The 20,922-nt window shown below is 44.0% G+C and overlaps 1 protein-coding gene and 1 long non-coding RNA gene across 2 annotated transcripts; one reads left to right on the top strand and one right to left on the bottom strand.

Moving 5' to 3' along the window:
• Positions 1-481: 481 nt before the first annotated feature.
• On the bottom strand, positions 482-17,471 carry GPN1 (GPN-loop GTPase 1). Its single transcript, XM_045844677.1, has 14 exons — positions 17,339-17,471; positions 15,826-15,919; positions 14,491-14,530; positions 13,977-14,043; positions 13,233-13,270; positions 10,347-10,425; positions 10,054-10,148; positions 9,099-9,144; positions 8,282-8,428; positions 6,281-6,363; positions 4,733-4,772; positions 4,008-4,098; positions 2,402-2,509; positions 482-1,127 (listed from the first exon to the last, which is right to left on the bottom strand). The coding sequence occupies exons 1-14, from the start codon at positions 17,447-17,449 to the stop codon at positions 1,042-1,044; spliced, it is 1,125 nt and encodes a 374-aa protein (XP_045700633.1). The 5' UTR covers positions 17,450-17,471; the 3' UTR covers positions 482-1,041.
• A 90-nt stretch (positions 17,472-17,561) lies between these two features.
• LOC123822590 lies at positions 17,562-20,854 on the top strand. The gene is made up of 3 exons (XR_006786366.1): positions 17,562-17,717; positions 19,328-19,580; positions 20,314-20,854. It is a non-coding gene; the product is annotated as an uncharacterized LOC123822590 (long non-coding RNA).
• Positions 20,855-20,922: the final 68 nt, after the last annotated feature.

A 20,922-nucleotide genomic window follows, 5' to 3' on the forward strand; every position in this document is an offset into this window, starting at 1 on the left:
CTAGGTTCAGCTGGCCGGGAACGGTCCCAGGCTGTTTGAGTTAGAGCAGTGGTCCCAACAGACTGCGGGGCCCACCGTTTCTTCAGTGTCCCGTTCCTACCAATGTCCCAGGAGAAGCTTAGGCTTCTGGTGCAGCGACCACACTTGGAGAACCACTGGAACAGATTACACAGGGAGAGAACTCCTTACGAGAAAGGTACTGTATTTTAAGGTACTGGGAAGAATGAAGACAGGGTAAACCCTCACTGTGGTCACTGTATGTGCAATGTCCATCTGACCCACACCCATGACCTCTGAGTAAATCACCAAGGATACTTCGCATTAAGTTCAAAGCACAATATAAACAGGGCCTGGCCCTATACCTGGTTGCTAGTGTGTGTAGAGAGGAGAATCTATTTGTGAGTGTATGTATTTCTTATTTGAAATTATGACAGGCAGGCTTAGAACAAAGTTAAAATTAAAAACTATCTGAGTCACCAACGAAAGCAGGATTCTTATTTATTAATTACATGTTTTGCCCACTTTCTTCAACAAACCAGGTTCCCTGTAATGAGCTACCAAGCATGAGGCACACTTCACACCAACACCGACTGGTTGCCACTCTACAGGCTCCTGTGTCCCCTCCCCCCTTCTGCTCAAAGGAGGGGAACTGGTGGCTCAAAGGCCAGATGCAGGGGAAACAGAGGCTACAGATCCAGCCTAATACCAGAGATCTGAAGTGAACAACAGTATGTTCCCTATTCCACCCGTCAGCAGCAAAAGTAATTGAGTCCACATGAGAAAACATGAAGTTTTATGCCTGAAGGAATACCCGCATCCAAGAATGGAATGCCCTTCCTTGCAAACAACCAAGGAAAAGGCCAAGGGGAACTGGCTTCTACCCGCCAGGTGCAAATGTCTTCTGCTCCGGGCTTCATCGAAGTCAGGAGGTTTCCCTAATAAGAGAAACTGCTATTCTGAACAGAATTGTTCTTCATAGTAACCCCAACCAGAGGTAAGGCTAGTTCCTTCACAGAGTTCCAAGTTTTGGACTTCCAGAAACTATTTGCTGTTTTTCTTCCAGTACTGTGCCATTGATTCTTGCATAAAATTCTGGAATGCTGGCTCTTCGTGGCTTTCCTCGGTAACTGCAAGGAAAATGAGAAGGTCAACGGTCTTCCAACTCTCCCATCAGCCAGGCAGATTCGAGCTGCACTCACCCCCGACCAGACACAGCACTCTACTCCTAAGGAACAGGCGTTCACGTCTCCCAGGGAGGGAAATCTCTCGGAGCTTGCTCTACCTACCGTGTTACAAAAAGGTACCATGTCTTTGAACTGTGAGGAGAAAACCTTCCTCATAATGTAACTAAAATGAGTCCCACTCCTATGTATTTTTATCCAAGGGAAATGAGAGCGTATGCCCAAAGACCTATTAATGAATGTTAACAGCAGCTTTATTTACAATGGCTAAAATCTGGAGACAACCCCAATGCCGATCAGCTGGTGAATGCATCAACCAATGGTGGTACGTCCACATGATGGAATATTACTCAACAATACAAACCACTACTGATACATCAACAACAAGGGTGGGTCACAAATGCACTACACTGAGTGAAAGAAGTCGATGCAAGTTAAATACTGTGTTTCCCATCACATGACATTCTGGAAACGCAAACTAGAGGAACAGTAATCAGATCAGTGATTGGCAGGAACTTGGTACGCAGGAAGAAACTGGAAAAAAAACAGGCATGAGGGAACTTTTGGGGAGACTGAAGTGTTCTGTATTTTGATTATGAGATGGTTACAAGATTGTGATTGTGTGTGTGTCAAAATTCATCTAACCATAAACTTTTAAAAGGTGGGCTTTACTCTGTAAATTACATTTCAATAAATCTGATTAAATGAGGCACTTCACACGTGTGCATCCAGTACCTTGGAGTAAAGAGAGGTCTGCGCGTGGCCGCAGCTAGAACCTAAAAGGGTGGTCACAAGGAACAGTTCTGTCCGTAGTCCACAAAGCGTCGCCAAGCCGACCCTTTGGGTTTCCAGAGCCGCTCCATCCCCACCGTGTTACAGTCCCTTCCGACCAGTTTAGCTCTGCTGCGGCCTCCTTGTGTGTTCCCGAGACAACAAGCACAATAAACCAGACCCCCGATTCCTCACACTGAGTTAGGGCCTAAGGATAAGAACACAGACTAATAAAAGGCCTGTGATCGGCTCAGTACCAACCACTCGGTAGGAAGCCAGGAACCCGTGGGACATGGGACTCCTTCCCGGTGCTGTCTCCTCTGCCAGCTCGTCCTCCGCCTACGACTTGCTCCACACGTAATGTCTTCTCTCAGCGAGAAGCTCCCAACCACGCCACGGGAGGATACGCCGCTAGTCTGTGCTCGTGAGCCTCCCCAGCTCCCGCTCACCTCTGTGGTCAATGTCGTCAGTGTCGCTGTCTGCTTCCTCATCCTCTTCCTCCAGGGTTCCCCGCGTCAGGATCAGGTCGGAAGGGCCCCGCGCAGGAGGTGCGCCGCCTGCAGAGGAAAGGCCCGCGGCACGTCACGGACACAGGCCGCCTCAGCGAGGCGGTTCTGAGGCAGGGAGTAGCCGCGGTCCTGACAAAGGCAGGGTCCTGCTTCTCCTGAACGTCAGGGCTGGGGCCGCTCAACGTCTCTGCAGTTCACAGGGTGCTTTCGCTATCCCAGTAACTCGAGAGCTCTCGTTTTCGAACTGGGAAAAGTAATCCTCAAGTAGCCTGTCTCAGCAGGAAGGCCATTTGTTTTCAACAGCTCACAGCTTGGAAAAGACTATGGCTTCTCATGAAGGCTAAAGACATCTGGCAGACGCACAGTGCGGGGGGAGGGGGGTGTCCAGCGTGAGTGTGGAGCACCGAGGAGGCTGCCTGGTGGGAAGTAAGTTCCGACAGCATCTGAAGAGAGCACAGGCTGAAACGATCTAGAGCAGATGAGCCAGGGTATTATTCAAAAGTAAAAGGAAGGGGAAAGTGGACACTGAATACCGAAACAGAGGCGAATTCTCTCTAAGGGAAACTGAACAGGGCTGAGCGCGCTAACCAGGAAAATCAGGCCATTCCTAGGCAGGGGGTCAGCCTGCAGGGGCCAGGCTCTGTGAGAACCTAAAACCATGCACCCAACCCAAAGCCACTGGAAGACACGACCACTCTCTCTGCAGGGGCCTGACAGGTCAGGCGGGGAACAGGGTGGCAAAGGGCAGCAACATCAAGGGGTGCAAATCTCAAAGGGCCTGTGGCCCTGAGAAAGGATGATGGCAGGGCGACCTGCCAGTCCACGCTTCATTCTGTGCAAAACTAAGAATTACACAACTATACTTGCGATCTTCCTCAAGTCATTTACCAAAACTCCCCCAAGCTTTAACAGGTTATCTGAGTGCAGCAGACCCTTTGCAAAAGCAGATGTAACAGTTGCCACTTCATGTATCCATGAGAGATTCCAAAGACCTGAGCACAGGGAACTTTACGTGGCTGAGCTGTACAACAGGGACGCATAGGCAAGTTCATGTGACTGGTCAGCCCGGCCCACTTCCAGCACCTCCTCCCCCAAGCAGCTTTGCCGTTCTCTGCCAGGTGCACAGCAACAGCTTCCATGAACAGAACTTCAGTCCTTTAAAGGCCAGTCCACCAATGAGCGTGGACGGCTGGGAGTATGCTCATTTAACTAGGAGCACCAACCCAGACATCCCTAGAGAATCAATGACAAAACTCAAACAATATAAAAAGTCGTAAAGTAACAAAATAAAAAGACTAATGTACAAAAATCAAAAGCCTTCATATATACAAACATAATAAGTTAGAAGATGTAATGGTTCAGAAAAGCCCATTTTCAACAGTGGCAATGAAGAAAAATCCTTGGAATAAATTGAACAAGAAATATGCAAACCCTACATAGGGAAAACATCCCCCCTTTCCCTTTCCTCTCTAACATGTTAAGTATCTCCCTGATGAGCGAAGCACTGCGACCCTTTGGGCTCCTGACTCCGAGAGACCCTCCGTACCAGCAGCAGCTCCTGTGTCCAAGGCTATGGAGCCCATATCTTTCCGAAGGCGTTCCAGTTGTTCTTTCTGCTGCTGGCTCTGCGCACCGGCCTAGATGCAGAAAAAATACCATCAGAGTCAAAAAGGAGCCCCTGGTTACATGCTCGACTTCTAACTGGAGATGACCGATCACACAAACACTGAGGCACTGGGCAGGTAAGGGCTGGCCCGGGGGCAGGAACACCAAGCAATGCGGGCCCAGATTCACAGCTCAGGCTGCAGGGCCCTGGGGATGGAACCGAAGTTTCAGGAACTGGAGAGAAAGCACATCGAAAGGCCCCTCAGGCAGACACAGCAGGAAGGCTCAGTGACGTGGAGGCAGTGCGGCCAATGGGAACAGGACACCTGACCAGCTGGGACAGGAGCTGTGAACCACCTCTCCGTTCCTAAACAAAATTCTACAACTAGCCTTTAAGTGGACCTTGGAATAGAGGTGGGGTAGGGTACAATAAGGGCTCAGCACGTATAACAGGAAAAATCTGACTTTTAAAACTTCAGGTAAAGAGAAGAAAAATAATTAAGGGGTCTTTCTGCACACAGACAGCACACACAGAAATTTACAAATTTAAATTAACAAGTATCTAAAAGACACCCCAACAGCCACAACAAAAGTAGTGATGGCAGAAGGTTTGGGGTTGTTTTTTCAGTGGACCTAAAAAATACAAACAGCCTCCTTCTCTCTTACCAGTGACTTCTTCAGACGTTCATACTCAGGACGATACTCCCTGGAAGAGAAACACTTTCTGAATTCCTGTGCTTAATAACCTCTCCTGCCTGCCCCCACATCACTTCCGTTTTCCTAGGACTCTGACAATAAAAAAAGACCTCACTTCACTGAACATCAGGCACAACAAGTGTTGCTGAAATTCTATCCCTGTGCAATTGAAAGCCAAGGTGCCTGTCCTCACCCTGAAACTAGAGAAAAGAAAAACATCTGACTGCCGAGCTGGAGAGATTAACTCTAGAGCACAGGTGGCAAACACAGGGCCCATGAGCCGAATCCACCCTCTACCTTGCTTTATCCAGCCTGTCACCTTGTTTCTACCTGGCGGCAGCACCAAGGTCCTAACCACCAGCTAAGGAGTAGTTACATTCCCACAGCCCGAAAATCACACTCGGTCCTCTGAAGGCACCCAAGAGGCTGAAGTGGCCCCTGGTGAAAATGAGTTTGACAGCCCTGCTATAGAGACCATGACCGATGAGCTTATCATTCATTTGGACAAACAGCTGAGACACCCGAGTGAAGGAAGCTCAGTCTGTTGGGTTCAGGAAGCCCAGTATAAACTTATGTGGTTTATCAGGGCAACAATGAGGATACAAAATAGAGTCTCAACTGAGGCTCTGATCACACACACACACACACACACACACACACACACACAACAAAACCCACATCTGATGAATCAAAATTAAAATGTGCCTGAAAATCACAATGTGGTTGTTAGCATCTTGCTAAGCACGAAGCCAAGGAGCACGCTGGGAAGCAGCCAGCAGGCTACAGGCCTGCGGGAGCATCTGCGTGCTCTGCCTCCACTTTCTCTCAGGTAAGTGCAACTCCAGCACTGATCGTGACAACAGCTGTGACAGCCATTTAATATCAAATGTGTTTCCGTGTCGGCAACTGCGCTGGACGCCCCAGGTGCCGTCTCCAATAATCCTCACAATGACCTTGGCAATAAATGCTGCTGTCTCTGCTCTAGAAATGAGGAAAACTTGCTAGGGTCACTTGTCTATTAGGTGGAGGAAACAGAAATACAATTCACACCTGTCCGACTCCAAAGTCTATGTTCTTAATCGGGGGTGAGCAATGTGGCCAACGGGCCCAGAGAAGCCCCTGCCTTCCTTCGTGAGTGAAGTTTTACTGGAACGCAGCACGCTCACTCGTTTGCAGACTCTCCGTGGATGCCTCTGGGCCACAAGGGAGGCACTGAGCAACTGCGACAGAGGTCACACGGCCCACAAAGCCCAGAGTAGTTATTGTCTGGCTTTTTACAAAAAGTCTCACAACTCCTGCTCTTAATCATTCAATGCACTGAAGATTTTATACTCACTTTTTTTTGAAAGTTAATGGAGACGTGTTACACCTAAGTGCGGCCACAGCCAATGTACGTATTCATGCCAAATATAATAGGTACACTATGAAAACCAAACAACTTTGCCTGGCAAAACTGGTTATCATATCGGAACTGTAGTTTACTGAGAGTAGCAACAACAGGACGTTCCTTTGACTCACCTTTCATACTCCTCCGCAGCACTGGTGACTTGCGCGAAGAGTTCCTCTAAGCCCGTGCCCAGCACGGCAGACACGCCCACCACCTGACAAAGGCAACATGAACGCCATTGAGGAAACAAATGTGTTTTTAACAGTGTACACTATTTTCTTCAAGTCTCATAAAATCTTCATAAAAGAAGTTTAGTTACTTCAGAAAGTCTCTGGCAACAAGTACAAGGTCTGTCCAGAAGGTATTCCGGCCATGTTATATGAAAAATAGAAATTTTATTAAAGATACAAGACACAGGAAACATTATATTACAACAATGACACCTCAGCACCCTCAGAAGTAGGCACCTTGAGACCTCACACAGTCTCCCAGGCACCGCCAGTTGCCCTGTTGTATTTTCCCGAATCTCACTGATAGTCTGAAATATCTTCCCTTTCAAAGGTGATTTTAGTTTTGGGCAAAGCCAGAAGTCACAGGGTGCCAAATCTGGCCTGTATTGGGGTTCAGTCACCTGGGTGATTTGATGTTTTGCCAAAAAACTGCACGATGCAAGAACAGGCGTGTTATCGTGATGAAGCTGCCAATCACAGGTTGCCCATAGCTGTGGCCTTCTGAATCATCTGAATAGTGTCCGTGGAGGAATGTTCAAGCTTAACTTGATGCAGATTCATTGTCTACTCGGTCACTTTGAATGCCACAGCCACACAGTACACATGCTCACTCAACAACATCTACCGCCACCACTGATTAGTACAGTGAAGTTGTTATTGTTCATCCGTTTGCATTCCAGTCCACTCTCCTTGGCTGCCAAGTTACATCAATGTTACACAAACTGTTCTTGTTATATTAACAATGGCTGGACTTTTTCTGGACAGACCTTGTAAAGCTAATACTGGGTTGGCCAAAAAGTTCATTTGGTTTTTCCTATAAAATGGCTCTAGTAGCACTTAGCTGTCTTTAACTTCATTCAAAACAATTTTGCTAGACTGTACTGTGACACCTGTCCTATCAGCATGCATTAAAAAAAAATTTTATCAAAATTGGTGAATTGTTGTGTAGCCATTTTAATACTGAAGATGGAAGGTGATATGCAACATCTTTGGCATATTATGCCAGAAAAGATAAAAACATAACTGAAACACAAAAAAAGGTTTATGCAGTGTATGGAGAAGGTGCTGTGACTAATTTTATCAAAAGGAGTCTGCAAAGCTTCATGCTGGACATTTCTCACTGGATGATGCTCCACAGGCGGGCGGACCAGTTGAAGTTGAGAGCAATCAAATCGAGACACTGACTGAGAACAATGAATGTTCTACCACGTGGGAGATAACCGACATACCCACAATGTCCCAATCAATAAAGTTACTGGTGAAAATGAAAAATGTGTCTTTTATTTTACAGAAAAAACCATACAGACTTTTTGGCCGGCCCAAAGCAGCATTTCTACTAAATAAACAGTGATGGAGGTTAAGTCTATGCAGAACAGAGAACTGAACAACAAAGATGGTTAGGATGAAGTAAGTAGTAGGACTTTTTGTCTGTTCTCTATCACATCAAACCACTGGCTATTCCCTATGAAAATTAGTATCTCAGTGCCTTTATTTGGGCCATTAACATAATCCCTGCTACACATTCCCCCTTTTCTTATACAAATCTTACCCTTCCTTCAAAGCATGCCTCAATGCTATATCCCCCCCCCACCACCGAAGGCTCTCATTTCAAAGGCGACCTGCACCTCACCATCCCAACTGCCCACCTTTCATCAGGCATGCACCCCGACACAGCGTCTGCTTCAGGTCTGTGTGCGGCCTTCTCTTCTAGCTAGGCCATGAACTCTGACGGCAGGGTCTCTAATTTATCTTTTAAACCTCCAGCTTTTAGTAAGTTAATGCTTTAAAATTTACTTTTTAGAAGGTAATGAACTCCCTTCCTGAGATGGGTTCAGAGCCAGCCGTCGGCGTTGAGAGGTTTTCTGGAAAGACTATCAGTGTTAAGCAGAGGAGAATGTTTACCCTGAGTGAGCTGTAAAATTCATCCAACACCAGGCTCATTGAACGGGTCAGGTTACTGACGTATGTAGTCTCCTGATTCAAGGCATCTTGGAAAGCCTCAAAATCTTGCATCCACTCCACTGCAAAGCTGTGATCAATGATGTCAGTCTGCTCCAGAGAGAAGCCAACTATGAGCAACCAGAGGTGAGTACAGACAGCAAACGACACCCCCCAAATTTTTAATTAAGTGGTGACAGCAAAAAGCAATTATTCGTATTTTCTTTCTCTGCTTCCCCCAGTTCCTTTTCCACTGAAACGTGCCAAAGAACCAAGATCCCTGTGTGGTGTAAATAATGGAACGAAGGTATGTGTTCTCTTGGGTGAAGCAGACCCTGCATCCACTGCTGAGAGAGCACGACCACAGTGGATGCCGGCACATTGTAAGTTCTGAAGTCAAGTGGTCTGCTGTATCCTACCTATCAACCAGGAGGGGAGTTCTGGGGTTTTTTGTTTTTTTTTTCAGTTTGCCACTTCTAATAGACGAGCCGTCCCATCCCTCCCCCTCCCCCCCACAATCTTGATTCTGAGGGATGATTTACACCCTATGGTTGAGGGGCTGCTCTCACTAGGCTAAAATAACTATGCTTGAGAGTCAGTGATGAATATTTAATCTGGACGCATCTTCTTCCTAGGAGTGCCCATGACAGTTTCGGTTGAGCTAAATCTGCTCTTCAGTATCTGAAATAATCCTTCCCACCTGTTCCAAATCTTCCAATAACACAAAGTTCTGATGAACAAGAAATACAGTATCGAATCACAACAGTAAGGATCTACTTACTTTATTCATAACCACAATGAAAGGAAGCTTGGTTTTGTACAAGATGCTGAAAATCAAACATCAAGACATTATTAGTAAAAAAAACAAAAACAACTTCAGCTCTTATTTACCCAGTCTGTTGGAACTGAGTAAAAAGAAGGGGAATGAGCTCAGACTCCCAGTATAAGGTATCCACTCTCACAAGTAACAGACTGTCCTCTCCCAAGAGGAAAACCACAACCACCATCAAACACACCTCTCTCTCTCCTTCTCTCTCCCTCCCTGTCAGTAATAATGCTTTGCTACTGATCCTGGTTCCTGCGTATTTGTGTGTGGTTTTTTGTTTCATTGTTTATTTTTACCAAATAATGGTCTTTTCATAATTAATACAAAAATGGACTAGGATTTCTCCCATCTAATAAGAGACATTCCTAGTCATATCAGGAGGGACAAGTGTTGGTGAAGGCTTTGGTGTCCCTCCGAAATCCAACTCTCTCAGCTTTGATGACAGCGCGCCTGGCTCCCAGGTCCGACGCACTGACATGCCCCAGTGAGGCAAGTTCTTCCTCTCCTAACGGCACCACACTTGGGGCAAACCTGTGTGCTTTAGAATTACGGTAACTCTTTTTATTCACAGTTTCTCCTCATGTTATAATTTCACTCTACCTATCGCAACACAGAAAAAGAGCGCTATTCTATCTAGACTGCGGTTTCACTGAGCTGGGAACGAACAACTACCAGAAGATTCGTATTCATCCACCACCTCTTTCGGTAGCGAGGGAGAAAGGTGAGAAGCTGCTGACAGAGAATGCCAACAGCCCACGCGCCTCCTTGTCTTCTGACCCCGCTCCTACTTGCAACCAATAAACTGAGTGGCAAACCTGACTGAGTACAGATCTAGGGAAAGCACTCAGGACTGAAAGAAGAGGAGGCCTCATACCTTGATGTGATATCATGCCCACCAATAATCAATTACCTGCAGGCGTACAGCATATTGGACATGAAAGTCACTGGGTTGGTACTCCTCGACGTGTCCATTACATAAATGACAATCGTTGGAAATGAGGATGCCTAAAGCCACAAAACAAGCAAAGCCTTAGGAAGCGGGCTCATGGCCTGTCCCCAGACTTTTCCAACCTTTTTTAGCAAGGGAGAATCACTTGAGGCAGGGTTTACAGAACTTCTCTAACTCCCTCCCACGTGAGGTCGCAGGCAAGGAAGGGATGCTCATCCAGCCTAGCTGTCAGAAACAAGCCCCACAGTGCTCACCAGGGCCTCAGTGATGATTGTTCCCGAAGCTGACCAGGTGAATACTTCGATCTGCCCAGGCGTGTCAATCAACACGTACCTGTGACAAGAAAGACCATTAAAGAAGTATTATACTTGGCCAACGCTGAAAATATTCCATCACGAAAAACACCAATCACTTGGTTATCCAAGACCTAAATAACCTCTTCACACTGTTGAGTCTACTGTCCTCCCATTGCCTTTAAAATGCATACCACATTCCCTCAGGCTTTGTTCATGTCCAATATTCATGCTAACGGATAAGAACAGCAGTCCATACATTTCTACAAATAACCACAGAGGGCGCTGCAACAGTTATAGAAACATCACATTAAAAATGAGATAAGCATTAGCTCTGGTCGGTTAGCTCAGCTGATGAGAGCATCATCTCGATATGCCAAGGTTGTGGTCAGAGCACATACAAGATCAACCCATGGCCCTTGCCGGTGTGGCTCAGTGCACTGAGCACCAGCCAGTGAACCAAAAGGTCACCAGTTCAATTCCCGGTCAGGGCACATACCTGGGTTGTGGGCCAGATCCCCGGTTGGGGGTGTACAAGAAGCAACCAATCTATGTTTCTCTCGCACATCATGTTTCTCTCCCTCTCCTTCTCCCTTCCTTCCCCTCTCTCTAAAATAAATAAAATCTTAAAGAAAAAATCAACCAATGAATGCAAAAATAAGTGGAACAAATCAATCAATATCTCCCCCCACCACCCGTCTCCTCCCTCTCTTTCTAAAATCAATTTTTAAAAATTAAAAATTAAAATAAAAAATCTAAAAAAATGTTTCCTTAAAAAACGAGCCAAGCAAAACCAGAATGTGAATCTCGTAGGAAAGCACCTGGTTGCTGAGGGGCGGGGAAGGGAAAGGTGGAAGAGGAGGAGGAGTGGAGGGACGGGGAGTGACAGCTAACACACGCAGCGTTTCTTCTTGAGGGGATGAAAATGACCTAAAACTGACTGTGGTGTGGTTGCATGATTCTGCTGTGTAATATTCCACTGTGTAACTGTACCACAGTTTTTTGATCCCCTCATTTACTGATGGGCACTTAGGCTGTTTCCAGCACTTGGCTATTGTAAATAATGCTGCAATGAACATTGGGGTGCAGAGGTTCTTTTGAATTGATGTTTCAGGATCCTTAGGGTATAATCCCAGCAGTGAAACTGCCAGGTCAAAAGGTAATTCAATCTTTAGTTTTCTGAAGAAACTTCATACTGTTTTCCACAGTGGCTGCACCAGTCTGCATTCCCACCAACAGTGCACTAGGTTTCCCTTTTCTCTACACCCTCGCCAGCACTTGTTGCTTGATTTGTTTATGATGGCCATTCTGACTGGCGTGAAGTGGTATCTCATTGTGGTTTTAATCTGCATCTCTCTGATGGCTAGTGAAGCTGAGCATCCTTTCATATGTCTATGGGCCCTCTGTATGTTCCCCTTGGAGAAGTGTCTGTTCAGGTCCTTTGCCTATTTTTTTATCAATAAAGCTGTTTTTAAAAATGAGCAAAAATGTGAATGGACACTTCTCCAAATATACAGCAATGGCCAATAAGTACATGCAATGATGTTCAACACCATTAATCACTGAAGGAATACAAATCAAAATAGCAATGCAATACCACCTCACACCCACAAAGTTGCCCATAATCCAAAACAACATAACAGGTACTGGCATGGATGTAGAGAAACGGGAACCCTTACGCACTGTTGGTGAGTGTGTAAACACGAGCTGGGGAAAAGGCAGAACAGGGAATGACTGCCAATGTGTACGGGGTTTCTTTGGGGATAGTGAAAATGTTCTGAAATTAAATAGTAGGAATCAATACACTAAAAACCACTAAACTGTACGAATTAAAGAAGTATACTTTATGATATGTGAATTTGTATCTCAAGAAACATTTTTTAAAATCACCTCTAGTGGGACCCCATTTTTGTAAAATACCTTGTCTGTCCATCCTTCTACGGACATGTGCATAGAAACGTGGCACGACAGTCACTGACAGTAAGAACAACGACAGTCATTTCTGGTGGGAACCTGGTGGACGATAACTTCACCGCTCACATATTACATAGTTTGAATTCCTTATAGTGAGCATATATTCTTTTTTACAAAATAACTGAGTTATCTTTCTTTTTTAAAACAGCAAACTTATTGCCCTGTCTGGTGTGGCTTAGTGGATTGGACATCATACTGAAAAATGAAAGGTCACCAGTTCAATTCCTAGTCAGGGCACATGCCTGGGCTGCAGGTTCAGTACCCACTGTGGGTGCATACAAGAGGCAACTGATCAATGTTTCTGTCTCTTTCTCTCTCCCTTCCCCTCTCTCTAAAAATAAATAAATTGGGGTGCTGGAGAGGGGTGGGAGGAAAAGGCAGAAAATTGTACTTGAACAATTAAAAAAAAGTTAAAAAATAAATAATTTTTTAAAAAAGCAAACGTTTTAAAAACCTATTAACAGTTAACCGTGGATAATTTTATTTTATATTTTGATACTTTTAAAACTAAAAAGCAATTATCCTGATTTATGTAAATTACATTCCTTTAAACAAGGGTTAGGAAGGTGTTTCAGAGACTGTAAGGCCAGCACGTGTGGTTTCCCAAGAGAAGGCAGACAGACAACTGAACTTGGACAAAGTTTCAAAGTGCCTCCTAACGGGCATATACCAAAGTGACTCAGGGTGGGCCACTATTAAATTGAGTGCTAGGCTGTATGGCGTCTTAATGATTTTGTTCCTTGCCTTTTTTCACTTCTAACAGTTTCATCCCAGTCTACACCATTTCAAAACTTGATGCTATCCCAAAATCTCCCAAAAAAGCCTAGAAATATGTCAGGAGTAGAAAACAGGTACTAAACTGAAATCACTTACTTAGACATGTTCTGGGCTTTCTCAATAAACTTCATCACCTAAAAGAAAAAGATGCCAATTATAACAGGTCTCAATTTCAGCATAAAACCATAGGGCCCTTTCCAGGTGGCCTGCCTCAGAGGTACCGTCAACTACTGATTCTCTGTGTTCTCAGCCTCAGGACACCCACTAACGAGTCATGGAAGCGAAGAAACACAGCCACACCAGCAGCACGGCAGCACCCTGGAGCACTGTGCAAGGGTCTGAGACGCTGAGGACTGGATCTGTCCCTGTCAAGTCACTTCTCCTGATACTTCAGCAAAATGTTAACAGCCTGTCTCATAGAGTGACATCAGGGTAAGAGAAAAACCAATTAAAAGCACTCTTATAGAAGAAGGTGACAGAGAAAACCTCAGTAATGGCTGATTTGTCACAAGGTAAAGCCCCATTATTTTTCCCCTCCATTCCTGCTAGCCCACCTCACCCTTCAACCCCTACTCCATCCTCAGGTAACACTGCACCCCAAAATGAACCCCCATCTTCTGGATTTCTGTTTGATTGGCCATCGCAAATACTCAACGTGAAGTGTTCACAAAACGGATCATCCTCTCGTTGCCTACTCCTGCCTACCAAAATGCCTACTTATTTTCTATATTTATACCCAGGTTTATTGCTCTTCTTCCCCAATGTTATCAAGCTAATACATTTAATCATCACAGGTTTTTACATAGCCATGTCTAGATAAGCAAAAACAGACAGCCATACCTGATCGAATCTGGTAGCAAAGAGATTGAGTGAGGTCACTATGCCACCATTGGGCCCAAGTCCATATCTGGACACTAAGTTGAGGATTTAAATTGCTTATAGATGAATTCAGATGATAAAGTTCATACCTAGGGTATCATTCACACAAACAACACTGTAGCATTAGTGGTCCATTAATGGATACTGGCAGGCTAATCCTTGACTAGTATGTATCACACTGCCTTGACTTCATAGGAAACATTCATCATCAAGGTCTTCTTCATTTATTTATTGTTTTAGGGATAGCCAGGCAAAATGAAGAAACTAAAGGGACCAAAACATAACACATGCATCGGGCAGTGACAGCCTGCTGGCATTAGCTGTCAAGATCATCTACACAGCACTTTTGCTCTGATCCTCACTAATCAAGCAAGCTGCTGAGTATAACTGGCCTTCCTGCCTAGACTTACCTACAGGGAAAGGACATTTCACACAGCAATGCCGGTGAAACCAAAGAGGGTGTAAAAAAGGATACTGTTTCATGACTTCTTTATACTTCACAGTGTCACGAATATCTGCGGGAAAGGGGGAAGACTTCATTAGAATTTAACACATAAGAAACAATATAATCCACCAATAATATCCTAAACCAACAGGTCTTTCACATCATCTCTGCTTCCTCAGAAGGAAAAAAATAAGTTTCTCTCTTGGCATGAGTTCCTTTTCAAACTTGTTTTCTAAATTTTTAAACTAGTATCACTGAATCGTGGTAGAAAAAGCAGCAAGACTGTGAGGAAAAGGACGGAAGGGCAAAAGGTGCTCTGAACTTTCTCTACCAATAAGAAACTGAAACTAGCCTTTTTGGATTCTCTTCTACTAACTTCTCCAGCTTTATACTGGTTTCTGTCCTTACGAAGGATAATTGTCAAGTAACCCATGAAGAATGTTAGGCTAGGAGCTCTCAAGTTATGGTAGAGAAGGTCTGAGATAAGGAGAAAAGTTTTATGCAACTGAAATACCTTGTCATTAACCACATGCATAGAAAAGGAACTAAATCAAGAAAAAAGGGTTCTTACTAATTGAAGGTAATGCAGACATAACTTTTAAAAAGGAATTAATCTGTCTAGTAATATCTAACTAACCCTATCTACCAGTCTGTAAACCTACCCCATCAACTACTAGAATTCCATCTTTTAAGTGAGAGGATGAGTGATCCCACCCCAGCCCCCCACTTTCCTCAAAACGACCTCTGCTCGACACAAGGCCTTCCTTTATTAGTTTATTTGGGTTGCAAGCATCTTAACAGGATTAAGAAGAGGTTAGGAAAGGATTAGGAAGCCTAAATCCTATCAAAAATCAGGACATTAGATCACATCCATTCTTAATTGTTTACAGCTACAAATTCCTCTTACAACTGGGAACCTCTCCCCAAAATAATGCACACATGCACATTTTTCCAAGTAACTACAGCAGTGGAAGCAAGATTCCTACAAATCATTAAGTGAACTACCACACCACAACCATTATATTCCAACTAAACTTTGAGAAAAGAAACTAAATAGAAAGGTGTATATGTAAGGGCCTGGTGGAAGGTTTATGGCCTAGAAGTGAGAGGACTAGCTTTCTGTCACTCCATTTTTCCCACATAACAATAGCTTGACACCTTAGGGTCAGAAAGGAGAAATAACACTGAGTGGGTGGGAAAGGAATAAACAAAGAGAAAATATGAATAAGGTAAAAACCTATTTAGGAATTCTACCAAATCCAACAGAAATGAAAGTGGTTTGGAAAGAATGACAGCACTGAAAACTGACAGGCTGGAGGCTTTCCATTCTGAGGCACTTTTCACAGAACGATACAGTTTACTCACCAATATTGGCAGGAAAGGGAACTTCATGCACAGCTGGGTCCAGGTTGATCACATAAGGTGGAGAGCCTTGGCTGTGCAGGTGTCCTGTGAGCCTCTGCAGAGATATGGGTACAGGATTGGGTGAGAAGAGAGGACATGATAAGGGGACACAGGACTTTTTTCTCTATCTGATATATTTGCCTCCCACATTCAACTCTCAGTTGAAATGCAACCTTTCTTTATTACCCATTTAACAGAGCCTCCCCCTCTCTCCATCACTTATTTACTTGCTTGGTATGGATTTTTTCCTATCACCTCAAATAAAACAGTAGTTCAGAAAGCAGGAACCTCGTTAATCCAATTTCACTGTATTCCCAGTGCCTGTGTATGAGTCAAACAGATGACAATTACCAGGCAGCAAGTTCTCAAATGCTCCAGAGAATGACAGTTTTGCAGTTTCACGCATTTGGAATTCAGGAGGTAAAGTAAGAAAAACTACGTAAAGTGGGAAAAAGAAAGGCGGGGACTGGATCACAGGATAGTTAGTGATATTATGTGCTCTCTTAAGAGAGAGGCATTTCAAATGTGTATTAACCTAGATGCACAAAAACAATGAAAAGAGCTTGCTTACAGAAAATATAAACCTCCTACTAAAGAAGTTATATGCCTGGAGTGTGACTATCCACCAAGACCTGCCCAGTTAAGAATTTATGATCCATATGATTTCACTCATATGTGGAATCTAATGAACATATTAAACAAAATAGAAACATACTCAGAGAAGAGACTGAGGGACGTCAGAGGGGAGGGTTGTGGCCCTGGGTGGAAAAGGTGAAGGGATTAAGCAAAAACAACGACGACAAAAGAAAAACCCTCAGACACAGACACAGACACAGTATGGCGATTATCAGATAGAAAGGGGGTGGGGGGAGGTGGGAAAGGGTAAAGGGGGTATAAATGGTGATGGAAGGAGATCTGACTTGGGGTGGCGAACACGCTATGCAATATATAAATGATGTATTATATAATTGTACACCTGAAACCCAATATAATTTTATTAACCAATGCCACCCAATGAATTCAATTTTAAAAATGTGTAAGTCAATCACCCTGTGAGGATGCTTTCAGTTAGACTTATTACAGCACCTTTTCTGTCCATACCTGAAATACTACAGACGCACAAGAAATACGTAATTCCTTAACAATCTACATCAAAGTCTGTGTTACAGCACCGTACCAATCGCCAGCTACTTGTAGCTGCCTTCAAAAAGTGGCAATTTTAAGGGTGGGACAATTCCAGTATGAGGCGGTAAACGGAACCAAGTTATGCACTGAGAGTGCGCAAAAGGGAGACCTAATCAACCCAGGCGAGGGTCCAAGAAAGTTCCGCCGAGTAAGGAACCGGAGGTGCTAGGAGGTCCCGAAAAGCCACGCGCCAGCCCCCTCCAACTCCTCAGAAAGACCTCTCTCCCCTTCTCCGTGGCCCTCCACAACCTCTCCCGCACATCCGCTACGCCCGTGCCACGTATGTCACCTGTACAAAGGTGGTCTTCCCAGATCCCGCCATTCCCAACACCAAGAGACACACTGGGGGCCGAAGACCCCCAGGAGCCTGGGACGCAGCGGCACCTACGGGCGCCGCCATCTTCCTCCCTGGTCCCGCCCACTCTACCATAGAGACGTCACGTGGCTACGGAGGCTTCCGAGACATTGGGAACTGTGAAAGAAACCGGAACTGGCTCCAACCTGCTCAGAAAGGGAAGAGCAACGGAAGTCGGAGCACCTTCCTGTCCCTCCCAGTTCGGGACCCCACTGGGTACCCTGCTAGGCAAGGGGAGCTGCTGGGAGGGCTGGCGGTGGCCTGGAGGAAACGATTCCCCCCCGTCGCGGGGTTGGGTCCGGGAAGAGTAAAGGTGTGTTATGGAGGAGAACCAGACGAGACTCCTAGGGCAGGGCTCCCACGATGCGAAAAACAGTGCAGCCCTTACAGTTTGAGCTTTGAGTACATTGAGAAGGGGAGATAAAGGGAGCGTATCTTACGTCAACTTTTACTTTTGAAAATATTTTCTGTGGAGAAATAGCTCAAGGATTAATGAGGTGGCCGAATGCCTCTGCTTGTTTTAGGGAAATGTATCAAGAAAAACGTTTTTAAATATTTGATGACTTTTTAGAGTCGTAGGTCATCAATTTCAATAGCCACACGCCCAAGTCTAAGATGATAAGATTACTTAATGTTAAATACATTAAATACTTTAGTTTTAGGCCACATACTACATTTTCTTACCATTATGTGCACTTAATAGTAACGAAATGCCTTTTGTAACTAACACATGCCATTTATACTTACTTAATAGAACTGGGAATACTATTTTAAGTTAGTGTAGTCTTTTAGAGTAGGGTGGTTGTGGTGGTTTTTTGCATTTATATTGATATTTAGATCAGTGATTTATTTGAATGGTGAATCCTTATAAAGGCATATAACCCCATATTTTAACATTGCTCCTCTGTGGAAAAATATAATCAATGTTATGTTTTCCAGAAATTGCCAGTAATGAAAAACTTAAAAGTAATATATTTTTTTAAGATTTTATTAGGGAAGTGAGGGAGAAAGAGAGAAAAACATCAACGTGAGGTTGCTGGGGGCCTTGGCCTGCAATCCAGGCATGTGCCCTGACTGGGAATCGAACCTGTGATGCTTTGGTTCACAGCCCGCACTCAGTCCACTGAGCTATGCCAGCCAGGGAGAAAAATAAAATTCTTGAATTTAGTTTTACTCATATGTAAAATTAATTCCTTTGTACTGGATTAAAAAGACTATCCCTCAATGTACCTTTAACTTCTAGCTTTAACAATTTTTCTGTTAAATATGTAGTTTCTCTAAACAAGTTTTTGTTAAAAAATAAAAGGCTACTTGGATTATAATTTATCCATTGATTTTATTTTTGTTACAGTGTATTTTCTATTTCATCACTTTTCTCTTTATTCTGCATTTCTTACACGACTGTACGAATGCATTTCTTATACTAATGTACGAATACATTATTTGTATACAAATAATGAAACCAGTTTTGATGCAGAAAATATAACTTGAGATAACATGCTGTTATCTTAACCTGAATACTTCAGTTCATGAGCTGAAAATACAGAAACACAGCACTTGAAAAACATGGTACCCAAGACAAATCTGAAGCCCTATTCTCTCTGGATGCAAAAACCCTAGGAAAATACGTACCTAAGGCTGATAAGAGTTTAGAATCTTACTCTTCCACAATTAGTTCCTCTACTGCCATAGCTGATCCAGTTATCTAACTCCCAAGGTGGAGAACGGCCATCTTATCTGTTTAAATTCCTGCCATTCCAGATAATGGATCTGGTGTACTGCTTCTGGCTGTTCCTCTCAGAGTGAGGCCTCTGAGAGCTGGAGGACTAACAGAAGAATCATCTGATAAAGGCACTTTGTACCTGGCTAGTGAGCAGCAGGCTGGCCAACTAAGATCTCAATCTACTTTTTGTCTTCCTTTAGCAGGTAAATGAGGTTTGATTTATAATTTTTAAAAGCTCACTACAAATGGTCATGTGGAGTGTATCCAAGCCAGTGAAAAGCAGGAAATCAATCAGGAAGCTACTGCAGTCCAGGCAAGAGGTGGTGATGGCTCTACCTGGGGTGGTAGAAATGGACGTGAAGACATGGGGGAGAGTAAACTACATGGCGAGGGGAGAGCAAAGTTTAAGTTGAAGCAGAAGAAAAATTTCCAAAGTACTCCCTCTAAAGAAAGGTAAGAATGTTTTGTGTTAACTGATTTTTAAAATACTTAAACATACAAAAAGTATAAAACTGTAACAAATTCACTATCCACCTTAAGAAATAAGACCTTCTCCCTGGCTGGCGTAGTTCAGTGGATTGGGCTCGGGCTGTGAACCAAAGTGTCTCAGGTTCGATTCCCAGTCAGGGCACATGCCTGGGTTGCAGGCCATAACCCCCAGCAACCGCACATTGATGTTTCTCTCTTTCTCTCTATCTTCCTCCCTTCCTCCCTCCCTTCCCTCTCTAAAAATAAAAAATAATAAGAGCTTCTAAATTCACTTGTAGTCCAGGGTCCCAGAAGCATTATACTCAATTTGGTGTTTATCACTCTGGTGCATGTTTTCATACTATGCTTATGTATATTAAAGTATAAACATATTTGTATATACTGTATACTCTGTATTTATGTATCCATAAGCAGTAGAGAGCATTTTTGCGTGTTTTGAAACCTTATAGAAATGGTATACTTGATGTATTATGTAGTAACTTGCTTTCCCCAAATGTTATTTCTGAGATGTGTTCATGATGAAAAAGAAGCCCTAGTTTCATAGCAGTTTTCCACTGTATGACTATGTCACAGTTTATCCTTTCTCCTGACAATGGACAATTGGGTTATATAAACTAGAGTAAGCTAACAAAGAGACCCAGAAATGTATGTCTCAAACAATGGACATTTATTTCTTGCTCGTCTATTCATCTGATAGATATTCCGGGTTGACAAGTAGCCCTTCCAGGGGTGATTCAGAGTCAGCCATCCTCCATTTTGTGCTCTAACATCCTAGAGCCTCATGATCATCTGCACCTGAGGAAGGGGGAAGCCTGGACATACACTCACTCCAAAGTTCTAGCCTGGAAGTGACACCATAACGTCCACTCGCATTCCACTGGAGAGAAGTTGGCTACCCCTTCCCCACTGGGGATGGGGAGTAAAGGGCTGGGAACTGCAGTCTAGCCATTTGTTCTATGAGCCTATAATTTTGCAAGTTGAGAGCAGATTTTGGTGGACAGCAGAAGTCTCCACTATGTGTTGTTTCCAGTATCTATTATGAACTGAACTGCAATAGTCATTCTTGTTTGAGTCCCCTGGTACACCTGAGCAAGAGGAGTTTTTCTGTCCATACCTGGGAATGAGAATGCTCAGTCTGAGGGCCTATTTTCAACTGTACCAGAGATGCTGCCAAATCATCTTCAAAGTGATTGTACGAATTCACATTCCAAATCACACATCAGAGTTCATGGCTCCAAAACCCAACCTTATCTGATATTGTCAAACTTAAGTTTATGTTATGCTAATGAACTTTTAATAAAACTTA

Source organism: Phyllostomus hastatus, unplaced genomic scaffold, assembly GCF_019186645.2.
Source record: "Phyllostomus hastatus isolate PE091 unplaced genomic scaffold, TTU_PhHast_1.1 phas_contig_402, whole genome shotgun sequence".
NCBI classification, from domain to species: domain Eukaryota; kingdom Metazoa; phylum Chordata; class Mammalia; order Chiroptera; family Phyllostomidae; genus Phyllostomus; species Phyllostomus hastatus.